This window comes from Solanum dulcamara, chromosome 2 (assembly GCF_947179165.1).
Source record: "Solanum dulcamara chromosome 2, daSolDulc1.2, whole genome shotgun sequence".
NCBI classification, from domain to species: Eukaryota; Viridiplantae; Streptophyta; class Magnoliopsida; order Solanales; family Solanaceae; genus Solanum; species Solanum dulcamara.
In genome coordinates this window covers 5,621,093-5,646,651 of record NC_077238.1, presented here as the reverse complement: position 1 = coordinate 5,646,651, position 25,559 = coordinate 5,621,093, and the positions used below count along the sequence as shown (strand labels likewise).

The 25,559-nt window shown below is 35.0% G+C and overlaps 4 protein-coding genes and 2 non-coding genes across 8 annotated transcripts; 3 read left to right on the top strand and 3 right to left on the bottom strand.

Annotated features, from left to right (window-relative positions):
- The first annotated feature begins 607 nt into the window (after positions 1–607).
- On the top strand, positions 608–4,374 carry LOC129874677 (uncharacterized). 2 transcript variants are annotated; one of them, XM_055950009.1, is made up of 3 exons: positions 608–713; positions 1,275–1,618; positions 3,128–4,374. In XM_055950009.1, exons 2-3 carry the CDS (start codon positions 1,291–1,293, stop codon positions 3,829–3,831), a joined length of 1,032 nt encoding a protein of 343 aa, XP_055805984.1. In that variant the 5' UTR covers positions 608–713; positions 1,275–1,290; the 3' UTR covers positions 3,832–4,374. The 2 variants fall into 2 exon arrangements, with proteins under 2 accessions (XP_055805984.1, XP_055805977.1); XM_055950002.1 differs by having other exon boundaries at positions 610–713; positions 1,289–1,618; positions 3,128–4,372.
- Positions 4,375–5,435: 1,061 nt separating this feature from the next.
- LOC129880090 (protein root UVB sensitive 3) lies at positions 5,436–14,085 on the bottom strand. 2 transcript variants are annotated; one of them, XM_055953952.1, is made up of 14 exons: positions 13,807–14,085; positions 13,114–13,173; positions 12,968–13,006; positions 12,832–12,894; positions 12,686–12,742; positions 12,217–12,280; positions 11,589–11,672; positions 9,605–9,687; positions 9,368–9,497; positions 9,173–9,265; positions 8,739–8,877; positions 7,209–7,249; positions 6,939–7,126; positions 5,436–6,118 (listed from the first exon to the last, which is right to left on the bottom strand). In XM_055953952.1, the coding sequence occupies exons 1-14, from the start codon at positions 14,011–14,013 to the stop codon at positions 6,020–6,022; spliced, it is 1,347 nt and encodes a 448-aa protein (XP_055809927.1). In that variant the 5' UTR covers positions 14,014–14,085; the 3' UTR covers positions 5,436–6,019. The 2 variants fall into 2 exon arrangements, with proteins under 2 accessions (XP_055809927.1, XP_055809928.1); XM_055953953.1 differs by lacking the exon at positions 13,807–14,085 and having other exon boundaries at positions 12,968–13,016.
- Positions 14,086–14,793: 708 nt separating this feature from the next.
- On the bottom strand, positions 14,794–14,867 carry TRNAN-GUU (transfer RNA asparagine (anticodon GUU)). The gene has a single exon. It is a non-coding gene; the product is annotated as a tRNA-Asn (tRNA).
- A 679-nt stretch (positions 14,868–15,546) lies between these two features.
- Positions 15,547–17,405, top strand: LOC129874666 (wall-associated receptor kinase 3-like). The gene is made up of 3 exons (XM_055949990.1): positions 15,547–16,434; positions 16,698–16,754; positions 17,109–17,405. Exons 1-3 carry the CDS (start codon positions 15,615–15,617, stop codon positions 17,144–17,146), a joined length of 915 nt encoding a protein of 304 aa, XP_055805965.1. The 5' UTR covers positions 15,547–15,614; the 3' UTR covers positions 17,147–17,405.
- A 614-nt stretch (positions 17,406–18,019) lies between these two features.
- Positions 18,020–24,718, bottom strand: LOC129880089 (argininosuccinate synthase, chloroplastic). The gene is made up of 10 exons (XM_055953950.1): positions 24,520–24,718; positions 24,346–24,404; positions 24,158–24,239; positions 22,704–22,845; positions 22,110–22,158; positions 21,780–21,962; positions 19,901–19,975; positions 19,572–19,757; positions 18,854–18,942; positions 18,020–18,762 (listed from the first exon to the last, which is right to left on the bottom strand). Exons 1-10 carry the CDS (start codon positions 24,584–24,586, stop codon positions 18,210–18,212), a joined length of 1,485 nt encoding a protein of 494 aa, XP_055809925.1. The 5' UTR covers positions 24,587–24,718; the 3' UTR covers positions 18,020–18,209.
- On the top strand, positions 19,018–19,182 carry LOC129881313 (U1 spliceosomal RNA). Its single transcript, XR_008765544.1, has one exon. It is a non-coding gene; the product is annotated as a U1 spliceosomal RNA (small nuclear RNA).
- Positions 24,719–25,559: the final 841 nt, after the last annotated feature.

Here is a 25,559-nt window from a genome sequence, read left to right as displayed (position 1 = left end):
TTCGTAGTAAAGTGAAGAAGAGACCATGATTTAAAACCTAGAGCTAACAATTAATAAAGAAGAAGAGAGAATGACAAAATAGTCCCTTATATTTCAGGTGAGTTCAAAATAGTCCTCAAGTATGGATCGAACAGTTTTAGTCGTTTAAGTTTGCCAAAAATTAACACTTTAGTTTTCATCAAATATTTAACAATTTATAATAGTCAGATTTAACGGAAAAGTGGAAAATTCTTTTTAACCATAAATGCCATATTTTTTTTATCGAATCATAAAATATGTAACACAAAAAACTGCACTAAAAACAAAAAAGATATTTAAAATATCAAAAAATTATACCTTAAAAAAATTGGGCCAAACTCTAGAACAACAATAATAATAATAATAATAATGTATTCAATACAAAGTGAAGTCGTCAAAAATAGCAAATACTATAAAAATTATACCTTTAAATGTAAATTCCTATTAATTTTCTTTTTTTATAGTTCTCGTTGTTAAATCTAACAACAAATAAAGTTCAATAAATATTTAACACAAATTATAATTATTAACTTTCAACAAATTTAAAGAACTAATTTTTTTTTAAAAAAAAAACTAAAATTATTAAATACAGGACTATTTTGAACTACTATCAAACTTACTGAAGCCGCCAATGGACTAAGCCGCCGACCCCATAAGCGCATACCGATCGGCAAAATCATCGGAAAAACACTCTGGTAAGTCAATTCTCTGTTTTCAGTAATTTATTTTCGGTTTTGCATCTTAAGAATGCAGTTTTCTAATAATTTATTATCAGTTGATTAATTTTGCTGTTCTGCTGATGAAAAATGCAGTTTAATGAACAATAACCCGGTTTTTACAACTGAAAAATTCAATTTTCTATATGATTTCTCATTTTTAGTTGGAAAAAGCTCAAACTTTTGAGTGAATCAAAATCTGATGTACCAAGGGTGTGTCAATGAAGTGGTTAAAAATCATAATTTGTCAGGTTCAAATCCCAGCAAAGATAAAAAAAACACTAGAGTGTCTTTCTATCTATCCTAGCTTTGGCGGATAGAGTTACCTGATATCGTATATATTGGTGGTGTGAGGTGGCAGGTTAGTTGAGTTGTACAAAAGTTGGCCCATACACCATGGTTACAAAAATCTGATCCAAAATCTATGGCAAACACCAGTTGAGGAAAAAAACAAGCTCATTTTCGTTATAGTTGACAGTTCATAACATGTTCGACAAACTGTCCAACTGAACTTGATATTTTGTTTATTCACCCTTTTAGTTTATCTAATTCAGCCATGGATATAGCTCATTGCCACCTTGATGGAAATGCCGATGCTGTGGAGTTTTGTCCACATGAATCTTTTCACAATGTTCTAGCTGCCTGCACGTATACTTTACAAGAAGGAGATCAACCTAGTAGAACCGGTAGTATATCCCTGTTTGATGTTGATGCCGATTCCAGTCGCCTTAGTTTGATACATAGAGTACAAACAGCTGGTATTTTTGATATAAAATGGAGCCCGTTCAGGGGAACTGCAGGTCCACTACTTGCTCAAGCTGATGCTGATGGTTATGTTAGAGTTCACAAACTTGAATCTTGTTTGGATGAATCAGAAGTTCCTGGTATGTTTGAGCATCTCTTTTCGTGTTGTATGTTATTTATCGTCAAAGGGGAAGTGTTACATGAGGGAGAACATGAATAGTTTAATTTCTTTTACTATTAGAGAAAACCAAGTTATAGAGTATTGGAATGGAATGAGTCCAAGTGTTGAGAAATGGGTGTTTTAGGATTTATACAATGGACCAACTAACTAGGAATCGAGGTGTTGTTGTATTAGATCAGAGGCACATATAAAGAAGTCCTCCAAGTTTCTATCAGATTAGGAATAGATAGCTTTATGAGATATCATTTCTTTGCTTTTATTAAAATTTTATTGGTAAAAGCACTGAAATACAGTAGTATGAGGTTAAAGGTACTTAATAACAGTTGTGTATAACAGAGGAAGGAAATAATGGAAATCTTTAAGTAATGTGTATTGTAGGAATTCGAATACAACGTGTCAGTGACCTAGACGTAATACAAACTTCACAACCACCTTCATTTGAAACTGATTTTTTTCAATTAGCTATTAAGACCCTCAGTTCTAGCGTCATATTTTAAATCTTTATAAGTAAATGTCTAGCCAACTCAAGTGGAGTCAGGGTAGTGGTGAAAGACTCAAGTGTTTTGGTAGCAATAATTCTCGTCTTGTGAGTGTTCTTTCTTCATAGGTAGCTCGGAAATGCATAAATCATAGGTGCAGGGGCATGTATTTTGACAAAGTATAGGAGTTCAATATATGCTGAATGTTTCTTAATAAACATACCTAGTTGTCTAATCTCACAACAAAAAGCTATTGCCTGCCAGGACTCCTCTTTGGTTTTAACAAGAGTTAATGGTAAAAAAAACACCTACACTATCACATGTTTGCGAGTTTCATACCTCAACTATGCATTTTCTGTTTACCTACCTAAATTTCCATCTTTTTGCGGGTTTCACTTCTCAATGATCACTCTTTTTGTATTAAAACACACCTCGATAATGAGTTGGCCTACAGGTGTTTGTTGTTGATTGAGAACAAATATTTGGCCAGCTGAGCATCGATGTGTGTTTTAATACAAAAGGAGTGATGGTTTAGGTAGGTAAATAGAACAATGGATAGTTGAGGTATGCAACTCACGAAAAAGTGATGGTTTAGGTGTTTTTTTAACCATTAACTCTTTTAACAACATGAAATTACAGATTTTAGAGTTTGAAGGACTTGACAGTGAGTTCCGTTTGTCTGAGTGCTTATCACTATCTCTGCGTTTACTTGCTTACAAAAGATGTCGGGTAGGAGGCTGAAAACATACATGTTATATGAATGTTAACTACTTGCCAGGTCCAGTAACATCTAACATGTATTACAATTTTGTTTTCATTCATCTGTGGACTTATTATTAAGCTTTTCATGTTTATAAATGTTCCCATCGACCTTTCTTTTCCTTTTTCATTTAGCATTGGTGGTCCTTGCAGTACCTTGTTTCATTTGACACTTCCCTTTTAATAACCATCGGAAGCACTAACATGGCGGGATCTTCTTATTATTATAGGGAATAGTTTACTGGAGATGAGCAGCGAACATGTCAGTTCCTCTATGTGCTTGTGTATAGACTGGAATCCATCAGCCACATCCCTTGCTCTGGGGCATTCAGATGGATCAGTCTCGATAATTTCATTCCTCGAGTCTCAACTGAGCATTTCCAGAGACTGGAAAGCGCATGACTTTGAAGTTTGGGCTGCCTCTTTTGATATCTACCAACCACAGCTGGTGTACACAGGTTCAGATGACTGCAAATTTAGTTGCTGGGATTTGCGAGATGATCCCTCAAACATAGCATTCCAAAATAGAAAAGTTCATACAATGGGGATTTGCTGCATTACTAAGAGTCCAAGTGACCCTTATACCTTACTCACTGGTTGCTATGATGAACACCTAAGGGTATGGGATGTAAGATCAATCGCAAAACCTGTACACGAGACATCAATCTCCTTAGGTGGAGGGGTTTGGAGAATTAAGTACCATCCTTCTGTACCGGACCTAGTCTTGACTGCTTGTATGCACAACGGTTTTGCAGTTGTCAAGGTTAAAGACGATCAAGCTGAAGTGGTTGAAACCTATAATAAACATGGTTCCCTGGCATATGGAGCAGATTGGCAAAGAGGTCGTTTAGAGAAAAATAATGTCGTTGCTACTTGCTCATTTTATGACCAGCTCCTTCGCATATGGATGCCAGAAGGTAATATTCCCGAATGACCCTTTGTTCTAGGTAGAATATGCTCTTTTTTTCTTTCGATAGCCGGCCAAATGACTATAGGATCATCGGTCCACTCTACCCCAATTCACCATTTCATACCTTTTATAGAAGGTATTCACGTACCAGTTCCTTCTACCTATAGTGCAGTTGAAGCACCTAAAGGGGAATTTGGTGTTTTTCTGGTCAGTAATGGAAGCAATCGTCCCTACTATCGTAAAATAAGAGCACCTGGCTTTACCCATTCACAAAGACTCGATTCTATGTCCAAACATAACATGCCAACAGTTGTGGTCACCATAATAGGTACTCATGATATTGGTTGCTCGATCAACCAAAACCGAATTCAAATATTTTTATTTCTTGTCAACCAACATTTTAGTTAAATGTTTCTTCAGGTATTATTGTTGTCCTTTTAACAATGTAATTTAACTTATAGTTTGGGATGAGAAGAATTACTGAAGTTCCAAACAGCTTATGTTGTAGTATTACTTTTAGTTCAGTAATACTATTTACATATATTTTTAGTTTTATTTTTATGTAATATTATGATGATATGAGCTTAAACGAAGAAATGAAGATTCACATAGGTGCTTTCAGTGGCGGACCCAGCATGTGTCAGGGGTTCATCCGATTTTGAACCCCTACGGCTAGTTCAGTAATACTATTTACATATAGTAGATGTCGAACCCCTACGGCTAGTTTGTGTGTCAATTTTTTCAGATTTTGAAACCCCTTATAAAAATTCTGGTTCCGCCACTGGGTCCTTTGTTCCATTTGTATCCATTTCTGACCATCTTCGCCTAGACAACCTTAATTCTTCCCTATCAAAGGGTTATGTTTGCAAAAGTAACCACTTTATTCAACATCTGGCCATTTGTCGAGATAACCTTGAATCCTTTTACAGAGTTGATAAGAGTTATTTTTGCAAAACTAACCCCTCTGAGTTTCCTTTATTTGGGTGTGCTCTTAGATTAAAAAAATCGAGATATTTAATTAAAGATAGTAATCCAAGACACCACACCCTTGGTGGAGATTGACTTCGATGCCAATATCCCTTTCCAAAGAAGTCAAACTCTCTTGTTTGTCATGAATAATGCTCTAATACATGTGGAGAATATGCAATTGAGTATCTTATTTCATGGTTGAAAAAAGCCATGTCTTAAAAATAATTCAAACAGAGTGTATGGGTGCATGTCTACGTGTACTAAAATCTACACCCCAAAAAAGGCATCTTGCCATAACTTTTCTCATCGAAAAATGATTTACATATAGTAGATAAAGGACACTTTTTGGAAGAAAAAAGAGTACTTTAAGCTCCAACATAGTTTCGTCAAAAAAGTTAATAAAATGTGTATGCAACATTTTTTCTGAAAAATAAATGTATATATACAATAGGCCGATAAAAAGAACAGCCCATGCACAAAGCAATCCGTGTTAGCAGGGTCCAAAAAAGGCCTGCATCTCAAGGGATGTGATGTAGATAGTCTACCCTAATGCAAATATCAGTGGCTGATTTTACAGCTCAAACTGGTGATCTATAGGTCATTTACCATTGCTTAATGACCCCCCTTTACACTAGGCCGATACCACTTGACAAATAATACAACATAAATATCAAGTTATAGAAAGTAAAGTTTAGAACTTCATAACTCAGATCCAATTCATTTTACAAGTCGAGTTGTTACAATAGGTCGATCATACTTGTACAATCCTAGTGTACATCACTGGTCTCAAGGGAGCATTCAAAAGCAGTAAACATCTCACGATTTGCCCCTTCTAACAAAGTCAAGGCTATACAGGCATCAAGCCCTACTTGGAGTTGGTTATTGCACAGTAGGAAGAAAAGGACATTGACCTACATAACATATATTAATAGGCCAATTTACAACTTTGATTTCAAGATTATCCAGCACCTACTTAAAATTCCAATAAACAAGAGTTTCTCCAAGATCATGGAAACAATCTATCAAATGCTATCCTTTGAACACAGCACGGCTAAACTGACTGGTTCTGATATTTAGGTTTACCTTCTCAATGATCATTGAAGGATCCAAGACAATACCGAATGATGACTTGAAATCACCCAAGTCGTAATTTGAAAGCACATCCTTTTTAAAATAAGTAGCTTGTAGTTCCAAAGTTTCATCTGACCGAAACTAGATGACTTTCAGTCCGTATAAAAACATTCTAGTCATGTTTGCCATCTGAATAATCTACCAGCCAATTTGCTCTCCAAACGACTGATGATGATAGCAGACGCTCAGTCTTCCATCCAGATGACTGAAGCTGTGACAGAGAATTGTGAAACAAACAAGATACTTAGCTCAATCTAGAAACAGAAACTGCACAGCTAGCAAGTTACTGGAAAATTTGGCATGACAAAATCGGCTTATATGTGGGTGACTTCTTGCACCGAAGGGTGCAGCATAATGGTCAATGAAGTGAGAGGAGAACTATTAGATCTCATGTTCAAATCCTAGGGGAAGCAAAAAAATACTGACGAAGCTGAGAGCGGGATCCAGAATTTTAGGAAGCGACTGGAAGTGAAGCAACTGGGCTAGACTGCTGATCTTCTGGAGTAGCCTGACGGTGATCTCTTCCAATCTTCCTAAATCTTGATGGGCACCCGCTACCTGTGTTGGTGAGAGGTAGCAGGTATCCCGAGGAATAATTGAGGTGTGCACAAGCTGGCCCTAACACCACTATCATAAAAAAAAATGCTGGTTGACTTCTTATTGGCATTTGCACTTGTCCTCTTCTACGCCATTTTCCAGCTTTCACTTTTTTTTTTGGATAACTATGTTTTCCGGACCATCTTAGGTGCACCTCAACTAATTCCACAAGATACCTGCCACTTCCCACCATTTGCCAGCTTTCACTTTGCAGAAAAAAATTTAGCTTATGAATTTTTTCATATTGACACATAACAGAACATCAGCCTATTTAGATGGCATTTGCTTCAAAATATTGATAAATTGGTTGTTGCAAAAAAAATAAAAAATTGCTACAGATTAGTTGGCTATGCTTCAGTAATTGTAATTTGTTAAAGCAGTGAATATATCATGAAATTTCCTCTCTAAAAGGAGCTCCTGGTGTAGACAAATACCTTCAAAACAAAGACTTCATAATGTTTATCCATCCAAGATTGGCTTTCCGAAGACATGGATCCTTCTTGACCATCTAATTTTGCCGTGACAAGAGCATGGATGAATGATTGTAATATATCAGCTGCCGCTGAATCCTTATGAGTAATAATCCTGATAATACCCCCTTTTCGTTGAAGTAAATATTTATCTAGAAAGACGAAAGAGAAGATATAAGCGAAATTCTTAGCCCAAGTAGTTTAGCTTGAAAAACGTTTAATATGTCTATCAACCTTTTTTGTAATGAGATCCAACAGATTGTAAGAGGTTGATCCTATCCATCAAAGACAATTCATTAGTCAACAGCTCGTATATTCAACACACTGCTTTTTAACAATCTAGGAGCAGTATTAAAAGTGCATTAGGGAGCCACTTCAGAGAAAAATACATTAACCATAAAGTTCCGAGTATAGGAAGCATACCAAGGTACCATTTAACGGAAAATGCTATTAATATTTTTTTTTTGATTAAGGTAACATTAACGGAAAATGCTATTTGAAGCGGACTAATTAACATTAAAAGCTTTTCGTTGTAGCAATATATCTATACAACTAATAAAAGTATTCCATAATGGTTTCCCCCCTTAGATTTTGCATTTCAACATTATTCACAAGTGATGTCAATTAAGCCTTATCAAATACAAAATAAAAGGAAAAGGATTTTAAGGAAAGAAAGGACATTATTGATCTTATGGAAATGATTGTTTTTATAAAGAATAAAATGACTAGAAGATAACTAATAAGGAATATTCATTTTCCTACTTCAAATATATATTTTTGATTATCTCTCGATTATGCTGTATGGGGCGGAGTGTTGGCCAGTTAAGACTTCTCACATTCAAAAGATGAAAGTTGCTGAGATGAGAATGCTGAGATGGATGTGTGGGCACACCAGGAGCGACAGGATTAGAAATGAGGCTATTCGGGACAAGGTAGGAATGGCCTCGGTGGAAGACAAGATGCGGGAAATACGACTGAGATGGTATGGACATGTGAAGAGGAGAGACACAGATGCCCCAGTGCGGAGGTGTGAGAGGCTGGCCATGGATGGTTACAAAAGAGGTAGGGGTAGGCCGAAGAAGTATTGGGGAGAGGTGATTAGACAGGACATGGCGCAGTTACAGCTTACGGAGGACATGACCTTAGATAGGAGGGTGTGGAGGACCCAAATTAGGGTAGAAGGCTAGTTCATAGTCTCGTTATTCTTCTCTATTCATAGGTGTAGTAGTGCATTACGATCTCTTGCGCTTTGACTTCTGATTTCTGTTATTTCTGCTATTATTTATTACTTTCTATGCTTTGATTACTCAACTTTACCTGTGACGCTTTCATTATTTATTAATTATTTATTTAATCGTTATTTGTTATTAGTCTTTATTTATTTGTTATCTATTCGTTATTTGTTTGTTGTTTTTCTCATAAAGCTTTTAATTTTCTATTCTTATCTAACATTTTTTATGCATTTATGCTTTTACTGAGCCGAGGGTCTCCAGGAAACAGCCGTCCTACCTTGGTAGGAGTAAGGTCTGCGTACATTCTACCCTCCCCAGACCCCATGGTGTGGGATTTCACTGGGTTGTTGTTGTTGTTGTTGTTGTATCTCTCGATTACACCACTCTATACTGTTTGTATATCTTTCGGCCTTTTCAACAATGATAAGCAAATTTAATTGTTAACAAGTTAAGAAGAAAATATGTTTCTTCTCTGCTACTACCACATTCAACAGATATGGGGGAAAATTAGTAATAAGAAACATGAACTCACATAGCAAGGTTGTCAAGTGAAGAAACTCTAACACCTAAATGTACTTGCTTGTATAGAGAATCACCACCCTTTAAGTGCCATGAAGTCATCCATAAAGGTAGAACATGCTCCGTGGAAGAGACCTGCTTTGGAGAGAGAACTGGAACCAATGCATGAAACCTCCAGATAAGTGAACTAATGTTATTAGACATAAATCTCAAGATTCACATGTTTTTTTCTGCATGCATATTCAAATACTCATGGTTTGCAACATTCAGCACACAGAGGAACTCTAATGGTTGATGATTTTATTGCAAAAGGCAAAAGCAGCAGAAAATTTGGGTCATTTTAGCTTCACAATGTCATGAGATATTCCTGCTCAGATGATATTATATAGGACACGGATACAGTTATCCCGTCTGATGACTATGATAAAATTAAGATGCTCAGCTAACCTTGGCCTGTCTTGAGGAAATGTGATAAAACAATGGAGCATCTTTCACAGTTCAGAGTATTCAGCGAAAGACAACAGACAGCCTTGTAGTTTGCTGCCAGATGCATGGAATTAGTATGCCTTGCATTTTACAAAGCTTCAGCTTTGCATTTTACAACTCACAGAAACAGGGAATTCAAAGCAAAGCATAACTAACCATACATATGGAACATAGTAAGAGACAAAAAGGATATCCAAATGGCAAACGAGTGGCCAATTGTGAGGCGTGCAAGAAGCATTCCTAAAGCCATCCCAATCATCGTAGCAAGAGTTTCTTGGCTTCCTTCCTATCAGAACAGGAAAAATGAATGCCAGGTCTGAGTAAAGGATTTCAGTTCTTTGCCACCTTACTATCTTTTTAAAATGAATGCCACCTTAATATCTATCACAATACCTTCGCAGCTATATCTGCTGCATTGTTTTCAAGGGCAAAGTGCTGTGTCAGAGCAGCTCTAGTGGCTCCACTAGCAACACCAGCTAAATGGCAACAAAATAGATGAGATTTAGAGAATCGGTCTCATTGGTGCAGCATATTCGGCCTCATTAACCAGAAAAGTCATCTTCTAGTAAAAGAATTATAGCTTAAAGGCAAGCCACCAAGGTTAAAACATGCTTCAGACTTGTTAAAACTGTTGCCAGAATAACCAGCATCGAAGATGGGATATCATAAAGCTACTGCACCTAAAATCTCATAAAATTCTGGTAAGAAGGACAAACAATGAAAACAGTCAAGAAGAAAAGTGAACATTATAACTCTAGAGCAAATAAGTAATTACTATGTAATCTAAACCTCAAAATTATTCAGCAGGTAGAACAGTTTGGAAGCTTAAGGCCATAAGATTTACAATCTTCTGCTGCAAAGTTGAAAACCAATAGACCATACGATATATGTCCAAGAGATCGAGAAAGGGAGTAAAACATGTTTCATTTGTGAAGTCGGGACTGAAATGCAGAGTTTGATACTTAACCTGTTATCTATCAACTGCATTATGCAAGCTCTATTATAGCACTACTTGGAAGCTGGAAGTCAATAGGGGACGGCAAGTGACTCCACAAGCAATTTGTGGACCACAGGAGGAAAGAAATATAAGAGGTTTTGAAGGAGGGCGTACTGCTACTGCAAATTATCACGCTAATATTTGTATATTTTGCTCATAAGGACTCTCCAACATAAAAAGATGAGTGTACTCTTCGCAGAATGGAACTCTTGTACATGAGATGAATATCGAAAATTCGAGTGGCTGAAGCTGAAGCAGCTACTTTCAAAGTAACAGAAAGAAAAGCAACGACTGCTTGTCAATAAGATTAATCTCCTTATTCAACAAGGAAACAGAGTTTACAATCTTCAGTAATTGGAGCCACACGAAAGGCGAAAAGTTGGTTCAAGATGACGAGGAAACAGTAAACTGATCAGTGGCAGTGTTATCAAAAGGCAAAAAGCACAAAAAAGCTCTAAAGTCCATGTGGGGATTTAAGCGCAAATAAAGCTTGGTCTTTTACCTAGGTGCAAGAAATAGTGCAATGATCTTTTAGATGTCAAAGATCTTAATCTTAGTTAAGACTACGATGAGAAGAGTTATTGTCTCTGTAACATATGTTTATGTGAAATTTTGAATTGTTTAGGCACTTTATTGAGATATCGTCATGAAACAGGAGATGACGAACCTCTCCCAAAATGTTGGATTCAAATACGCAAGAGACTAGTTTTTAGCCAAAGAAAGTTTGATAGCTTTATATCTATTTTGTACGACTCTTGAAACAAGGGACTAGACTAGTTGTTAGGAAAAGAAAGTTACCTTTATGTCTATTTTGTGCGACTCTTGGAACAAGGGACTAGACGATTGCAGTAAGAGCAACTAAATAAAATAGTATCTTTTCAAAACTTGTGTTTCATTTTAAATTATGCTATGAGATTCACCCATGTAATAAATCCAGACACGACAGATCAACATAGTAACGGAAAGCATCTTTACATTGAATTACAAAACACATTAGTACTTTCGGCAAGGTGAAGGATCTGATATATCAGACAATTCATACTAACAGCCCCAACCCAAAAAAAAAAAAAAAAAAGACATTACACAAACAAGTCATGTTAGACACAGGCAGACTTTACACTTTTTTTTTTGGGGGGGGAGGGGGGGGGGGGGCAAGTAAAAAGAACTTTCATTACCAAACAACAATTCTTGTACAATGTCAAAAAACTACTCTGGCATAACAGCCAAGCAGTTAGCAAAATTTATCCCCTGGTACATCAAAACACCATAAGCAATTACCAAACCTAGGAGTCTAAGGATAGAAGTTCAGCATTTAGACTTTCTTTAATTAGAGGATAAGTGAACCATATTGCCATTTCAAAGAGCAGATAATTCACTTACTGAATGACCTTGATAAACTCCCTATGCAGACGATGAACACAAAGGCTGATGGAAATAAAGGAGACACAAGATCCATCAACATTCCTGCAAGAAATGCAAATGATTTTATTGTCATTGAATCCGTATAAGGAATGAAAACAGAAGCACAAAGCAATGTCATTTAACCTTCTAGAAACTGTTTTCTAATATTAAATATTGTTGGTGTGTATCTAAACTTAATAAATCAATTAAAATTACAAAGAATAACCAGTGCCCCATTACTTATACTCCTTCTATCCCAATTTATATGACACTCTTTCCTTTTACTGAATGTCCTAAAATATTTTGCACCATCCAACTTCGACACAATTTTTAATTTTTGTAATTCACTTAACTGTTCAAATGAACTTTGATGTGATATCTTCTCTATCAAACAAACTCTTCTACCATTACTTTACTATTTTCTTCTACTGTCACTAAAAACAAATGCACGTCAAAGAACATCTTAAACTCCGTGACCACTGGCCAGTCAAACACCATCATATAATAATGGGATAGACCAACATAGGAAGTATAATTTTCATATAGTTTCAATACAAAGCACAAAAATGACTTAAAGTTAACACAACATAAAGGTGAAATAGCATACCGAGATCATTCATGAGATCTGCCACCAAACGCCACATTTTGGCATTACTGTCTAAATTAGAACCCTAAAAAATGAAAGCAACCACACCAGTCATTTTCCAACAAGTAATTATTATTCAATCAACATAACAGGACGCTTGGAGTACGAGGTAGGTCAAAAAATACTGTCCAAAGGAATGTTCTATTTCACCTCATACTATGCTGTCATGGTAACTATCTTAGTGGAAAGAAATCATCATTTCATTTCATGTCAATCCTTTATGGGGAAGGAGCATTGGTCTGTCATATTTTTCAAGTAGAGACGGTGAATGACACTGTTAAAAATGTAAGTATGATGAGAAATCATTTATTCTCGAAGAAATGAAATGCTTCTGTAGCTTCCGTTTATAAAGGAATCAAGACATGCATTATTTTATACCATAGGATCGATACGATACTGGAAAACTAAGCCAGAGAGGAAAGGACGAAACCTGGTAACAAGTGAACAAGACACCTCCAAGCATTCCAGTTAAATCTCGCAAGAACCACTGGAACATTTTTAAATTTTTCAAAAACATTGTCATCAAACTAGTATACAATGTAAAATGCAATTGACAAAAATGATGCCGGACTCCACCTGAAACGTTGCCCCAATAACAGTAGCCGATTTCTCACCAACGCCTATAGCACTTAGAAGAGCCTATATTTGTTTGAGCAGGTGAATTAACCTTTAATATCACAAGTTACTCACATTAATACTGATATTCTCTTACTTGTGTAGAGAGCATCATCCGCACATACGTAGAAAGCCCCTGCAGTAATCTAAATCAGTAACGATAACATGAAAAACAGAAAGATCAGACAGGCTCAACCCCAATTGAGAAACTAAAAACTAGTTTTATGGGCAACAAAGCATAACCTGCAATGAATCCCACACTTGAAAAGGAAAATAGTCTGGAGTAACACTAGTTGGATACCCCTGTAAATAAATTGAAAAAACAAACAGAATAATAGATACAGGTGAAACACACTCAACATTTCTTGATCCAAAGAAAAAGAAACAAACTTCATAAATCTTTTCATTAAAAATTAAATCGTTTTTTTTGCTTTTATTTCATCAAACAAATACTATTAACATAACTGTTTATCTAACCTTATGCATCATTTCTCTAGTAACATAATAAAAATCACATCTTTTGACATTCTTTCTTTACCTCCATTCAACCAAATATCTCATAACTGTTTCATCTTTGCAAACATTTTCCTTCAAAAACCAAAAAGATCAAATCTTTTTTTCATTTTTTTTGTTAAAATAACATTCAACTAAATACTTCCATAACTGACTTTGCTTTTCCTAAATTTTCTTACACAAACAATTGGACGTTAATGTGTGCGGACTTTATATAAATACTCTCTCTGATTCAATTTATTGGTCCGGTTTTGACTTAGCACGGAGTTTAAGAAATTAAAGAATAATCTATTAAAATGTGAACTGTTTTTGAAGCGGATTAAAAAGGAAGTAAGTAAAACAAATTGAAACAGAGCGAGTATAATTTTTAAAATTTTAAACGGCGGGATTATTAGTTTGAGTGGAAGAGAGCAGAAAACTTGCCTCGGGGACGAAAGCTTGGAGACTTCTTTGAGAGATATGAGTGAATGCGTTACTCGATCTTTGGACGGAGATCGAAGAATGAGAAGTGGTAGTTATGGTCGCCGTCTTCGTAAGTTTCGTCGATGAAGTTCCGTTCCATTCTTCGATCAGCATCGCCGGCGTCCGTGCCGGCGGCGAAGTGGAATTTACCTTTTGATCTCCCTCCATTGTGTTCGCCGGCGACAAGTCAAACTGAAAGTCGTCTTTTTGCTCCTCTCACAGAACTATAAAAACGCAAAATAAATAAATTAATAAAAAGAAAAGAAAAAGGGGTGAAAAAAATAAATAGTTATGTATTTGACATTAAAAAAAAGATAAAAATTTGAAAAAAGTTAATAAAATTGTGATCTAAAATAAATTTTATATATTTGTGTGACTATTAATTATGTAAGTAAGAATAAAAAAATAACAATTTAAAATTGAATTATCTTTTACTACTATAAAAATATGATATTTTTTTTTAATAAACTAAAAAAACCATAAATTGAAACAGAGAAAGTAAGAACGTAATAAAATGGCAAAAAGAAATAGTCATTGACATTTATTGGTCTTTATTAGTCCCATCATTTCATTTTAAGTAAAAAAAGAAGAGAGTAGCTCAGTGTACTAAGTCCATGCGTAAAGTTCAGAAAAGGACCAAATCATAAAGATCTATTATATGAATTTTATAATAACAATTTTATGAGTTACGTCAAAGTTCTCATTTATCACCTTGTTTTAAATAGTTTTTAAATATTTAACACATTACTTAAAAAATAACTTAATAAAATATTAATTAAGTGAATTATTTTGTAAAGCCTAAATATATACTTAAAACTTAAAAAGAATTTAAAAGACTTTTAAATATTTATCCAAGATAAAGATTTGTTTTTTTTAAAAAAATCTTAATTATTTTTGAAAAATAAATTTAAAAAGAAAAAATATATATTTAAAAAAGAGCGAGGTTCACGCTAGAAGGAGGGGTTGAACCTCCGACCTTGTGGTTAACAGCCACACGCTCTAACCAACTGAGCTATTCCAGCTTCGCTATCAAAAATCAAAAAATAAAATATTATCAACTGTTGAGTAAATAGTTTTACACTACCCTAACTGCTTAAACTAAAAATAACTATGTATAATATAGGTTTTCTTTATGCATAAAATGTGTGTATAATCTATATAAACCAGATACGATAAAGTGTGAATTCGGGGCTCTGCATCATAATTGGTTTGAAGGCAACTTCATATCTAGCAGACTCAAATAAAGGCGATTTTGTAGTCTACAATATTTGAATTTTGAAACTTTTAATTGAAATGATAGAGTATTTATCGCTCGACAACAATATTTATTGATTTAAATAATTCATCCATTTAATCATATATTGTTCTTTCACTGTGCAAACTTTGAAAACTTGGCTAAATACAGTAACCACCTGCTGGAAGCCTTGTTTCAGTGTAAATGCATGATAAAAATCTGGCTCTTCTTTTAAGGAGATTTGAAAATATTACTCCTCCACAGAAAAGAGTATACCCTACTTACTCAAATTTCAATTTATTTTTTCTTACTTTTCTTTTAATCCTTTTCAAAAATAATCTCCTTTTTTCTTTTTTAACAACTCGTTAATTTTATTTTATACACAAATTTATGATCATAAAATTAAAGAATATTTTAATATATTTTACGAATCTTTTAGTTTAATATCAGAACATTCAATTCAAAAACAGAGTTTGTCTGTCACACTTTAAGAGGTTCATTTTCCACAATCACTCTCCTTACATACCTTTTCATCATGTCATGTTCTAACAAAATCTTTCTATTTTTTCTTTCATTTCTTCTAATTCATCAACTTGAATCTGCTCCAAGTATCATCCCACTAAATGGTTCATGTACTGATAAATGTGGCAACATTGTCCTAAAATATCCATTTGGATCTAGTTTTGGTTGTGGACATCCTGCATTTTCAAGATTCATAAAATGCACTACTTCTGGTGTTCTCCAATTTTCCACTAGTACTGGCATTTACACTATATCTTCACTAGACTACTCAACCAACACATTTGTTCTAAATGACCCCTTTATGTCAACATGTTCCTCAATGCAGAATTCAGGAAGTTTTACATTGGATCATGATATTTCAACTCCTTTCAGTGTTATGAAACAAAACATCTTTGTTTTACTAGGATGTTCCACAACATCGGCTGTGTTTGATCCAAAACAGGACTTGTGTGATACCGGTTCGGGTTCAAATATATGCAGGGGAATGTATTCTTGTAAAGGTGTGACAGGGATTGGATTAGAACCAAATGATCCAATTTCAACTTGTTGTGTTTATGTTCCACCAGTTCCTGTTGGTTCAGGTTATGGTTTGAACTTGCCTAGGCTTCAATGTTCTTCGTATTCATCGATATATGGATTTGGAGGTGATGAAGGAGATCCGATGAAATGGGAGTTTGGGATTTCTTTGAAGTATAATGATTCATATTATGTTGATGATTCTTGCAAGAACTGTGAGGATAGTGGTGGAATTTGTGGTTTTGCTGGTGCTGATGAGTCTTTTGCTTGCATTTGTAGGAATGGTGTTAACACTACAATCAATTGCTATGGAAGAGGTTTGTTGATATTTGAAGTTATTTATTTGGATGATAAACTCAACTTATATCTATAATGTCTGTTACTATATGTTGTTGCGGTAGTTTATGTTTTGTTACGATATGTTGTCTTTGTTATCATATGTTTGTTTTTTGTATATATCAAAAACAATCTCACTGTCTACTTTATGAGATTGCACTATGTTCTTGTTCTTTAACATAGTGTGTAAAGAACTACTACATTGTTATATATTATACTAATAATGTGTTTGTGATGTGATCAGGATATGCTTGGAGTGGGACATGGAGTCACAAGATTCAAACAGAAATTAGTATTGGAGGTAAAGACAATGACTTTTTTTATTTTTCCTTTGTCAGCTTTATACTTTTTGGACCAAAAAGTCTTCTTTAGTTGAAATTTTTTGTTGACTGTATTGTCCTTTTACATTAGTGTTTCTGTCCTAACAGAGAGAAATTTATCATGTTGTCTGTATTTTTTTGTCATGCTTCCGTTGTTTATTATTTGTACTACTTAGGATTTATCGAAACATTCTCTCTACCTTCAAAATCTACTAACAGATTTCAGAAGATTGACTATTTCTTATTTTCTTTTAGCTGATCCCAACTTATTTGAAACTGAGACATAGTTATTGTTGTGAACTGTTTCTTATTCTTTGCTGCTTTTTTTCCCTCAGGGATCTTATTCTTTTGGATGATTATGCTTTTCATCTAAGGCAGAAGAGATCTTGTTCTAAGTCCAGGACCATGAAATGAAGTGCAAATAGTACATATACTCTGTGAAATTCATGTCAACCAAGATTAGACAAATAAAATTACTTTATGTTGATCAAAAGCCTAGAAGTTTGGCTCTGAAATTAAATTATTGTAGCTTCTCAATATAAATTCCATGGCTTCAGTGTAAACATTAAGAACATGTTGTATTTACTAATTACATGTTCAAGTCTTGCTAAATTTTTAATTATTGGCCAGCTAACACACGATTTGAAACTCGATGGATGATAAGCTCACTCTCCCCTTCTCTATTTAATACTCCCTCAATAGTGGGCCAAGAAATATGGTGACATGGGCGGGGTTTTCAAGGAATACAAATAACCTCTGGATTTTTTCAGCTTTGGCAAGCATCTAGAATAACTTTTAAATTTGTTTCTCTGATTTTAACTTGATACAAAATTTAAAAAATGAAGAAGACTTTTAAATTTTGTGACTTTACATTAGACAACACCAAAATGTTCTTTAATCTTATGATTTTAAAGATGTCAGGTGGAAAGTTAAAATTAAAGAATTGTCAAAAAGAAAAATATTTTTTCAAATGGACTAAAAGGAAAAACAAGACAAATAAATTGAAACGGAAGGAATATCAGACTTTTGTCCATGACAAGATTCAAACCCGTGTACTCCCTAACCCACACATCACGAGCTGCATTTTTACCACTGAACAAAAGCCCTGGTGCAGTCTTGGCACATTTTGTTGTAGCAATCAATTAATCAAACAAGATTTACTAATCATCAAACACAGATAACACTGGTTTAACCATCTAGAAATGGATGAAGATTAATCAGAAGGGCGGGCTGCAAGATTGAGCAATTTTTCTTGATGAACTTTCAAATATTTCGAACGAGAGGAAATTTCTGCAAGACAATCTGAACGACAATCTAGCCTCCAGAGCAATACAAAAACTACAGTGCTACAAAATGGAAAAACCAAGATTCTACTGACCCTTTGATGGAACTGTCTGTCAACACTACACCATCAATTCATGACACGAACAAAAGTTTTAAAGACCCTTCTCAAGCATTGCCCTAACCCTCATTGGAAGCCCATACAGACGTATGAACCCTGCAGCATCGGCCTGATTGTAGATATCCCCACTCTCAAATGATGAGATATCTTGTCTGTACAAACTATGAGGACTTCGACGACCTGTCACTGAGACTGATCCTTTGTAGAGTTTGAGAGTAACGGAACCTGTTGTAGTCTTGGTAATATTTTCCATGAAAGCATCCATTGACTCGCGAAGTGGATCAAACCACCTGCCAGCATAAACTAACTCGGCATACTTGAGGGCAAGAGAATCCTTGACTTGGATTGTTTCACGATCAAGTGTAAGAGACTCGAGTTCTTGCACAGCTGTGAAAAGGATAGTTCCCCCAGGGGTTTCATATACTCCACGGCTCTTCATTCCAACAAGCCTATTTTCAACCATGTCTATTCGTCCAATTCCATGTCTTCCGCCAATTTCATTTAGCTCAGAAAGAAGAGTTGCGGGGGAGAGGTCCTTTCCATTTAATGAAACAGGAATACCAGCGACTATCCCAATGTTCACATACCTGCACAGTTAGAAGTATGTTTTGAAAGTGAGAAAGAAATGCATTAGATCGTACTGCAATAAATGAGAAAATCGAAATAAAAGATTCTCACTCAGGTTGATCAGGTGCATCTTGGGGATCAACTGACATCATATACATATCCTTCATTGGCTCATTTGCAGGGTCCTCCAGAATATCTCCCTTCAAATACCATTTTGAAATGAGTTTTACGGGTATAATCAGTTATTCACATAGCCATACTTCAATATTTTCTTCAAACTTACCTGAATAGGGTCGATGGGCGATCAGGAAGGCCCATGACCTAGATTGGTGGGCTCCATTGCACTTTGGAGGGGTGCCTGTCTAAGTTCCACCCAAGTGGAAGAGCCTACGTCATAACATTTTCTTAATTTTTGATGTTTTAGTTTCTTATTCCTTGTTTACAAAAGAAATCACTAAAATTTATTTAAGAGCAGAGATTCATCTTCTATGTGATTCATTTACCAATCATGATAGTCCTATACACATCTTATTAAAACTGGTATCCTTCATAGCACTCTGTTTTACGCATTAAGTATACTATTGGTCCCAGGAAAGATGAGCTTGTTCATTTGGTCAAAATTCCAGGCAGAAAGAAAACAGTTACAGCAGCAATGAAGGAAAAGCCTGATGCTGAAGTTGAGACAAACATCAGTGTTTCGACAAGAACCAAAAGAAAAACAGGAGATGAAAAGAACTTCTTATACTTCTCAACCACGTCATAGGATATAGTACGATCAGCATACTAGATGAGTACCACAAACTAAAAGTACAAAACAAACTAATATTACCTCGTGACTAAGGTGCCACAAGTTTCTGTCTCTACTATAGATAGATTTCTTTGTCACAGGAACTGGTACGTTGTGCTTCTTAGCATATTCAATAGCATCCTCTCTTCCTGTAATTTCCCATTCCCTCCAAGGGGCAACAACACTGAGTTCAGGATTCAGAGCAAAGAATGTCAGCTCAAAACGGACCTGTAGTGATAAAGAAGCATAGTCATAAGATGAATTCATTAAGCTGTCCCATGGGCTCAGAAAGATAGGTTTAAGATGATGCTGAAGAGTAGATGATCCGACAAATTGCCATAGTAAAGTTAAATGAAGATCCAGGAAAATACCTGATCATTTCCCTTCCCTGTGCATCCATGAGAAACAGCATCAGCTCCGACCTCTCTGGCAACATCAACCATTGCCTGCATTTATCAGCTAAATTTCAAAGTCCAACACGAATTTAAGGCAACGAGAGCACCAATGCTAAAATCCGGGTGTTCACTTAATCAGTTGTTATATCTGCTTCAAAACTGGACTGTTAGTAAGTCAGTTTTAGTGGACCAATATATGAACATGAAAAGTTTGGCCCCACCAATTATGCATAGTGAAGATGCCTCTGCTGGTACTTTACTAGCAGTTTCATCTTTCTGGAAACGTTAATGCTTGATGTACAAAACACATTTAATATAGGGAAAGGACAGAAACTAGTAGCAGACACCTACAGATCACAAATGCACCAAAAGAATTATCATACCGAACTTGAATCATGAAGAAACAAAAATGACTTCATCAGAATTCCTGCAAATGCAAGTTTCATTATTTCTCCATTTTGGGTGTACTTTTGATTTCCTTGACCCTTTTTTGTTTTTAAGAATTTCAGTTTCTGATTTTGTTCTTCCATGAGAAGCTCGGCTATAAATACTGGCAAATTCTTCAGCCTTCTACCATACATGTTCATAAATTATTTGTTTCGCTGCAGGTCAGGCAACTATATAGAGGATACACCAATCTGAGCTGGTTTTGCGGTCAGTTTTCCAGAAAATGCTACTGCATAAGCAATTTGCACCAGAAAGAATGCAGCTATGTCTATCAAAGTTAATATTTCCGCCTATATAGACAGGTCGCTTCTGAGAGGTCAAACTGAACTCAACTGGAGGAAATTCATCATGGTTGCTGCATATTTCTCCCAGGATATGTTGCTTGGATCCTATAAAAAATTTGTTGAACCCGTATAGCTCAATTTTGGAAGAGCCAGCAAGAAGCACAGCTCTCTATAATAATTCCTCCCAAAAGTAATGTTTCCTCTCATACAGTCAGGTTGCATTTTGGGAGGCAAACCTGAATCCAACCAGAGGAAATTCATCTAGGGTGCTGTATGCGTCTCCCAAGCAAACAACAACCAGAGAGACAACAAGAAGCCCCATAAGTGACGCAGAGATGAGACATTATTTTTTCCAAAACGGTGTCTATTTTCCAGGATCTTGATTCTCTTTAATGCATGCACAAATATTGTGCATATGACACCTTCATTAACTGACTAGGTTTGTTAACTGCCTACCTACACCCAGTGAAGCACCAAGTCTTGGGATTTCTCTAAGATCATCCGCATTTAATATTCTTGAGAAGTTGCTTAAGACGTATAATAACAAGCTTCGTCCAATTATTGGAATGATTACCTAGAATCCTTGCACAAGTTCAATCTGTCTCAACAATCATGGATGAAGACCCGATAGCTAAGAGCTGTACATTGTTCTCTCACGAGTTCAATTTTCGCGAAAAGAGCAGTTGGGCATGTGATTTTGTCTATAATTGACTGTATGACTGTGACTCCTGTTTTTTTTTTTTTTATTCCTTTGTTTTATGCTTGTGTTTAGGAAAAATTACCACTTAAAAATGAACTATGTAGGAGAGAATCTCCGTCAGGACACAAAACTTTGGGTACTTTACAAACTAGTTATACATAATTCATATATAGGAACTTATTTGTATAACCTGCTTAATAAGAGCAAAAATTGTCCACTATCCTTGATTGGGTGCCAAAAAATGCACTACTGACCAGAGACAAAAATGGGATTAAGACTAAACTTGTAGTAAACCTCTATTTAGTTGGCAAACATGAACTTCCAACTGAAACTCATTCCTCTCTTTTCCTAGGAAGGTGCGGGGTCATGGAAGGGGAAAATGACCAAAAAAGATTCAGTTTATTATTTAAGATTTTTAGTTCACCTTAGCAATAACCGGGCGGGCCATTGATGTCCCAAGCAAGTATTTCCTTTCATAGATAGCACCAGCTCGCAGACAGGGAAATATGTAGTCTTTCACAAATTCTTCTTGCAAATCCTTCACCACTAATTGACAAGCCCCACTAGCCTTGGCCTTTGCTTCCAAGCCTTCCAATTCCTTAATCCCCTGAGAAAGTAATAATTCATCTCAGACATGGATTCTTACAAAAAGAAACTTAGTTGTTTGACTGTTCAAGTTTATGCAATATAATTCTATATTTTTTTGCTAAACAAGAACATAAGAACAAATAGGTGACTAGAGAGGAAAACATACTTGACCAACATCTGCAGTGAAACAGACAACTTCACAACCATAGTTCTCCCTGCAAAATGAAAAAGAATAATAAGAAATGAACGAAGGAATGAAAACATCGCATACATACCATGCAACATAATTGTTCGCTTATTTTGGAAACTTATTTTTTCAGTTTGATTATTGTCAATATTTTTATTTAAATTTCTGGATTACTTGGATACCTTCCCAATAATCTATCAAAATTGTTTTCTTCTGAAAAGAAAAAAATAAGGTCAAAATATAGTAATTATCTGTCATCTGAAACTGTTTTCATTCCCTAAAGTCCTTTTCCATACATCAAAAAGAGTAGTGTTCTTATATTTGGACAGGCTTTTCTCTTTCTACATGTACTTAGGAATCAGATATACGTTACAAACAGAACAAGGTTACAGAGTTTCCATCTTGTAAAACTGACATACAATAAACACATACTGCTAAAGGTGGTAACCAACATTTGAGGCCAGCCCACCATATATTCGGAGAGTTACAGTTAAACACATGACACAACAGAAGGAACATGTCCTAGGCCAAAAATACTGTAAAAGAAAATTCAATAAAACAGAAAGGAGCTACCTTAGCCAAGGTACAATAACTGAAGTGTCCAAGCCACCACTATAAGCGAGAACCACTTTGTTCAATTTTTTGCGAAGAGGTTTTTCCAAAACAACAGCGGAGCTTGTTGTTGCTTTGTCATTGCCCAAGACTGCCTGGATAGCTGCGATATTCAAGTAAATTTTCATCATTACCCGAAAATCACTAAATCAGCAACTAAAATTGCCAAAGCCAACCAGGCAGGTACTTTGATGGCACTCCTAATGGGTTGCACAATGAAGTTTCTATGGATGAACATATAAATCTCATGGCCAAGTTCGACAGTCATTCTCTGCAGTATCTGCAGGAAAAGATAAACTTTCTACACCATTCAAAGCTGTCTGGCAATGTTAAAAACTGAAAACAGATAATTTGACATGCCTTAAGCATTATATTGACAATGTGCCCTTGATTGTGCATCATGTAAAATGTTTTCCAATGAAACTATTTTCCTTGATTTTCAAATATATGGTTGCTGAAGCTATGGAAAATACTTTCTTTCAGAGGAAAAACAGCTAAAGTCCACTAAGGAAAGTCATTTTCCACTCCAATCCTACTCCTACTAACATATCTACATTTCTCTACCCTATTTATGATCAACGAACAATATTCCCACACCCCAACCCTACCGCTAGCCTCCACCACAATCACATTCCTCCAACTTCATATCAAACCAAACATCAAAAATGAGGAAAAAATTTCTCATGGAAAACATTTTCCACAATGCAAGTAGGGTCTTTGTATGAGCTCCTTATATTCAACTATATACAGAGACATTCAAATGTTAATATAGGTGTATAAAAAGACATTTAAATGCTAATAAAGACCATAGGCCAACATGTTAGAACAAAAATCACTAATGTTACATGCATGAACACCTATTTTAGCTTGGCTGATCATGATTCTTGACAGGGGAAGATGTGTGCTTGGAAGTCGATATAATATTTCATATAGAACAAAAACCATTTTCAACTTCACAAGAAAATGAATGAAGTCAAAATGTATTCCACTATAAAGATTAGATTTTTCTCAAAGAATACTGCTTTAAGGTCCTCCTAGTACCAACACAGATCCACTGCCACAAATTATTTAGCCACATCAGAAACTGATGAAGCATTAAAAACTGTAAATAATATGATCATATGACCTTATACCTTAAGTCACCACCAACCATTTAACAAAAATATATTCCAAAAGCTTGAACCAAGACAAGAAAAAGAATCAAGCTCGCACGTGAATGGACATGTTTCAGACCTATATAATCTATCAAAAACCCAAATAATAACAACAATTACGGTGTGATTTCACAAGTAGGGTTTAGGGAGGATAAGGTACTACCCATAAGAGGTTGTTTCCGATAGAAACGCAGCTCAAGAAAAGAGTTTTTTCAAAACAGGTTTGACATAAAAACTTAATAACAAGCTAGTTAAAACTACCATGAGTGGCACAAGGAGAAGCAAAGCTAGAACGGCTATGAGCAATTGCAACACCATTAAATTCACTAGCTTTTACACCAAGCTGCAATAACACAACAGAATTAAAAAAAACCAAAAAAAACCATCAGCATAAATTTCAACTAAAAACATTGAAACAGATAAAAAAAAAATCAAAGGGTATCAAGAACCTCTTGCAAAGAATCCAACTTTTTAGAACACCAAAACTTATCCTGAATCCTAGGTGAACCTGCATTTGCAAAAGGGTCATCAAAATTCGCTCCAAAAATCAATCTTTACAAGATTAAAACCGTTTTTTGATAATATAAACACCAAAAAAAGGAAAAATAAGTGAAAATGGATACTTTTTATAGAGCCCCTCAAGAGAACATTGACATAAGAACATGAGGAAATCGCTTGAACTTGACCCATCCAGTAGGATTAATCAACAAAAATTGATAAGCTTCAAGAAAAGTTGATTCAGCAAATGGGGGCAGAGCAAGAAAGTGAAGAAGAGTATGGGAGAAAAACAGCCAATAAAGCCAATAAGCAAAGAGTAGGTTTCATTTAGGGTGTTACACTTGGAAAGAAAAAGATAAAAATACCCCTCAAAAATAAATAAATAAATAATTGAAATTTATTTATTCACTTCTCCTCTTCTTTCCTTTTTTTTTTTTTGTAAGGCATTAGAATATTTAAACGAGAAAATTATCACTTACATACTTAAGTTACGCGAAAATTCTAATTATTCTAAATTATGCAAAAATATATCTAATATAATATCAGAAAGTGAAATTTAGGAGTATTGTATATCTAATATAATCCTAGAAAGTGAAATTTAGGCATATTGGTATACACAAATATTAATCTTATCTTAAATATAAAGAAGGTATTTTCACATTATTTAAGTCCTTGAATTATTTTGATCCATCTTTTATTGTTATTTAGGTGCAGTTCAAGTTTTTGTTATTGTATTTGTAAGTTTATACACCAAATAATGAAGAAACTTAGTGTAAAATTTCAATTTTACAAGTATGACAACTTTACAAATAAAGAAAATCTATGTAAAATATCAAGAATAACTTTATGAATATCAAAATAAGATCAATGCAAAAGTTCACCCAAATGTGCAATAACACCATCTCATGAACACAACATGGAACAAATAACAAATTACATGAAAATAGTACTATAGTATACAATTTAAACGTTTTTATCATGAAAATATATAGTACTATAATAATTGTATTGGAATATGTTTATTTTGTTCCCTGACGTGAAAATTGTAGTAAAGGATTTAAAATATTTTCCTCTTAAAATATAAAATAATTGTTTAAATGCAATTAGTTAGGTCTAATAAATTGGGAAAAGTGGATGAAGTTGGCCAAAATTGGCGGGGAGAAAA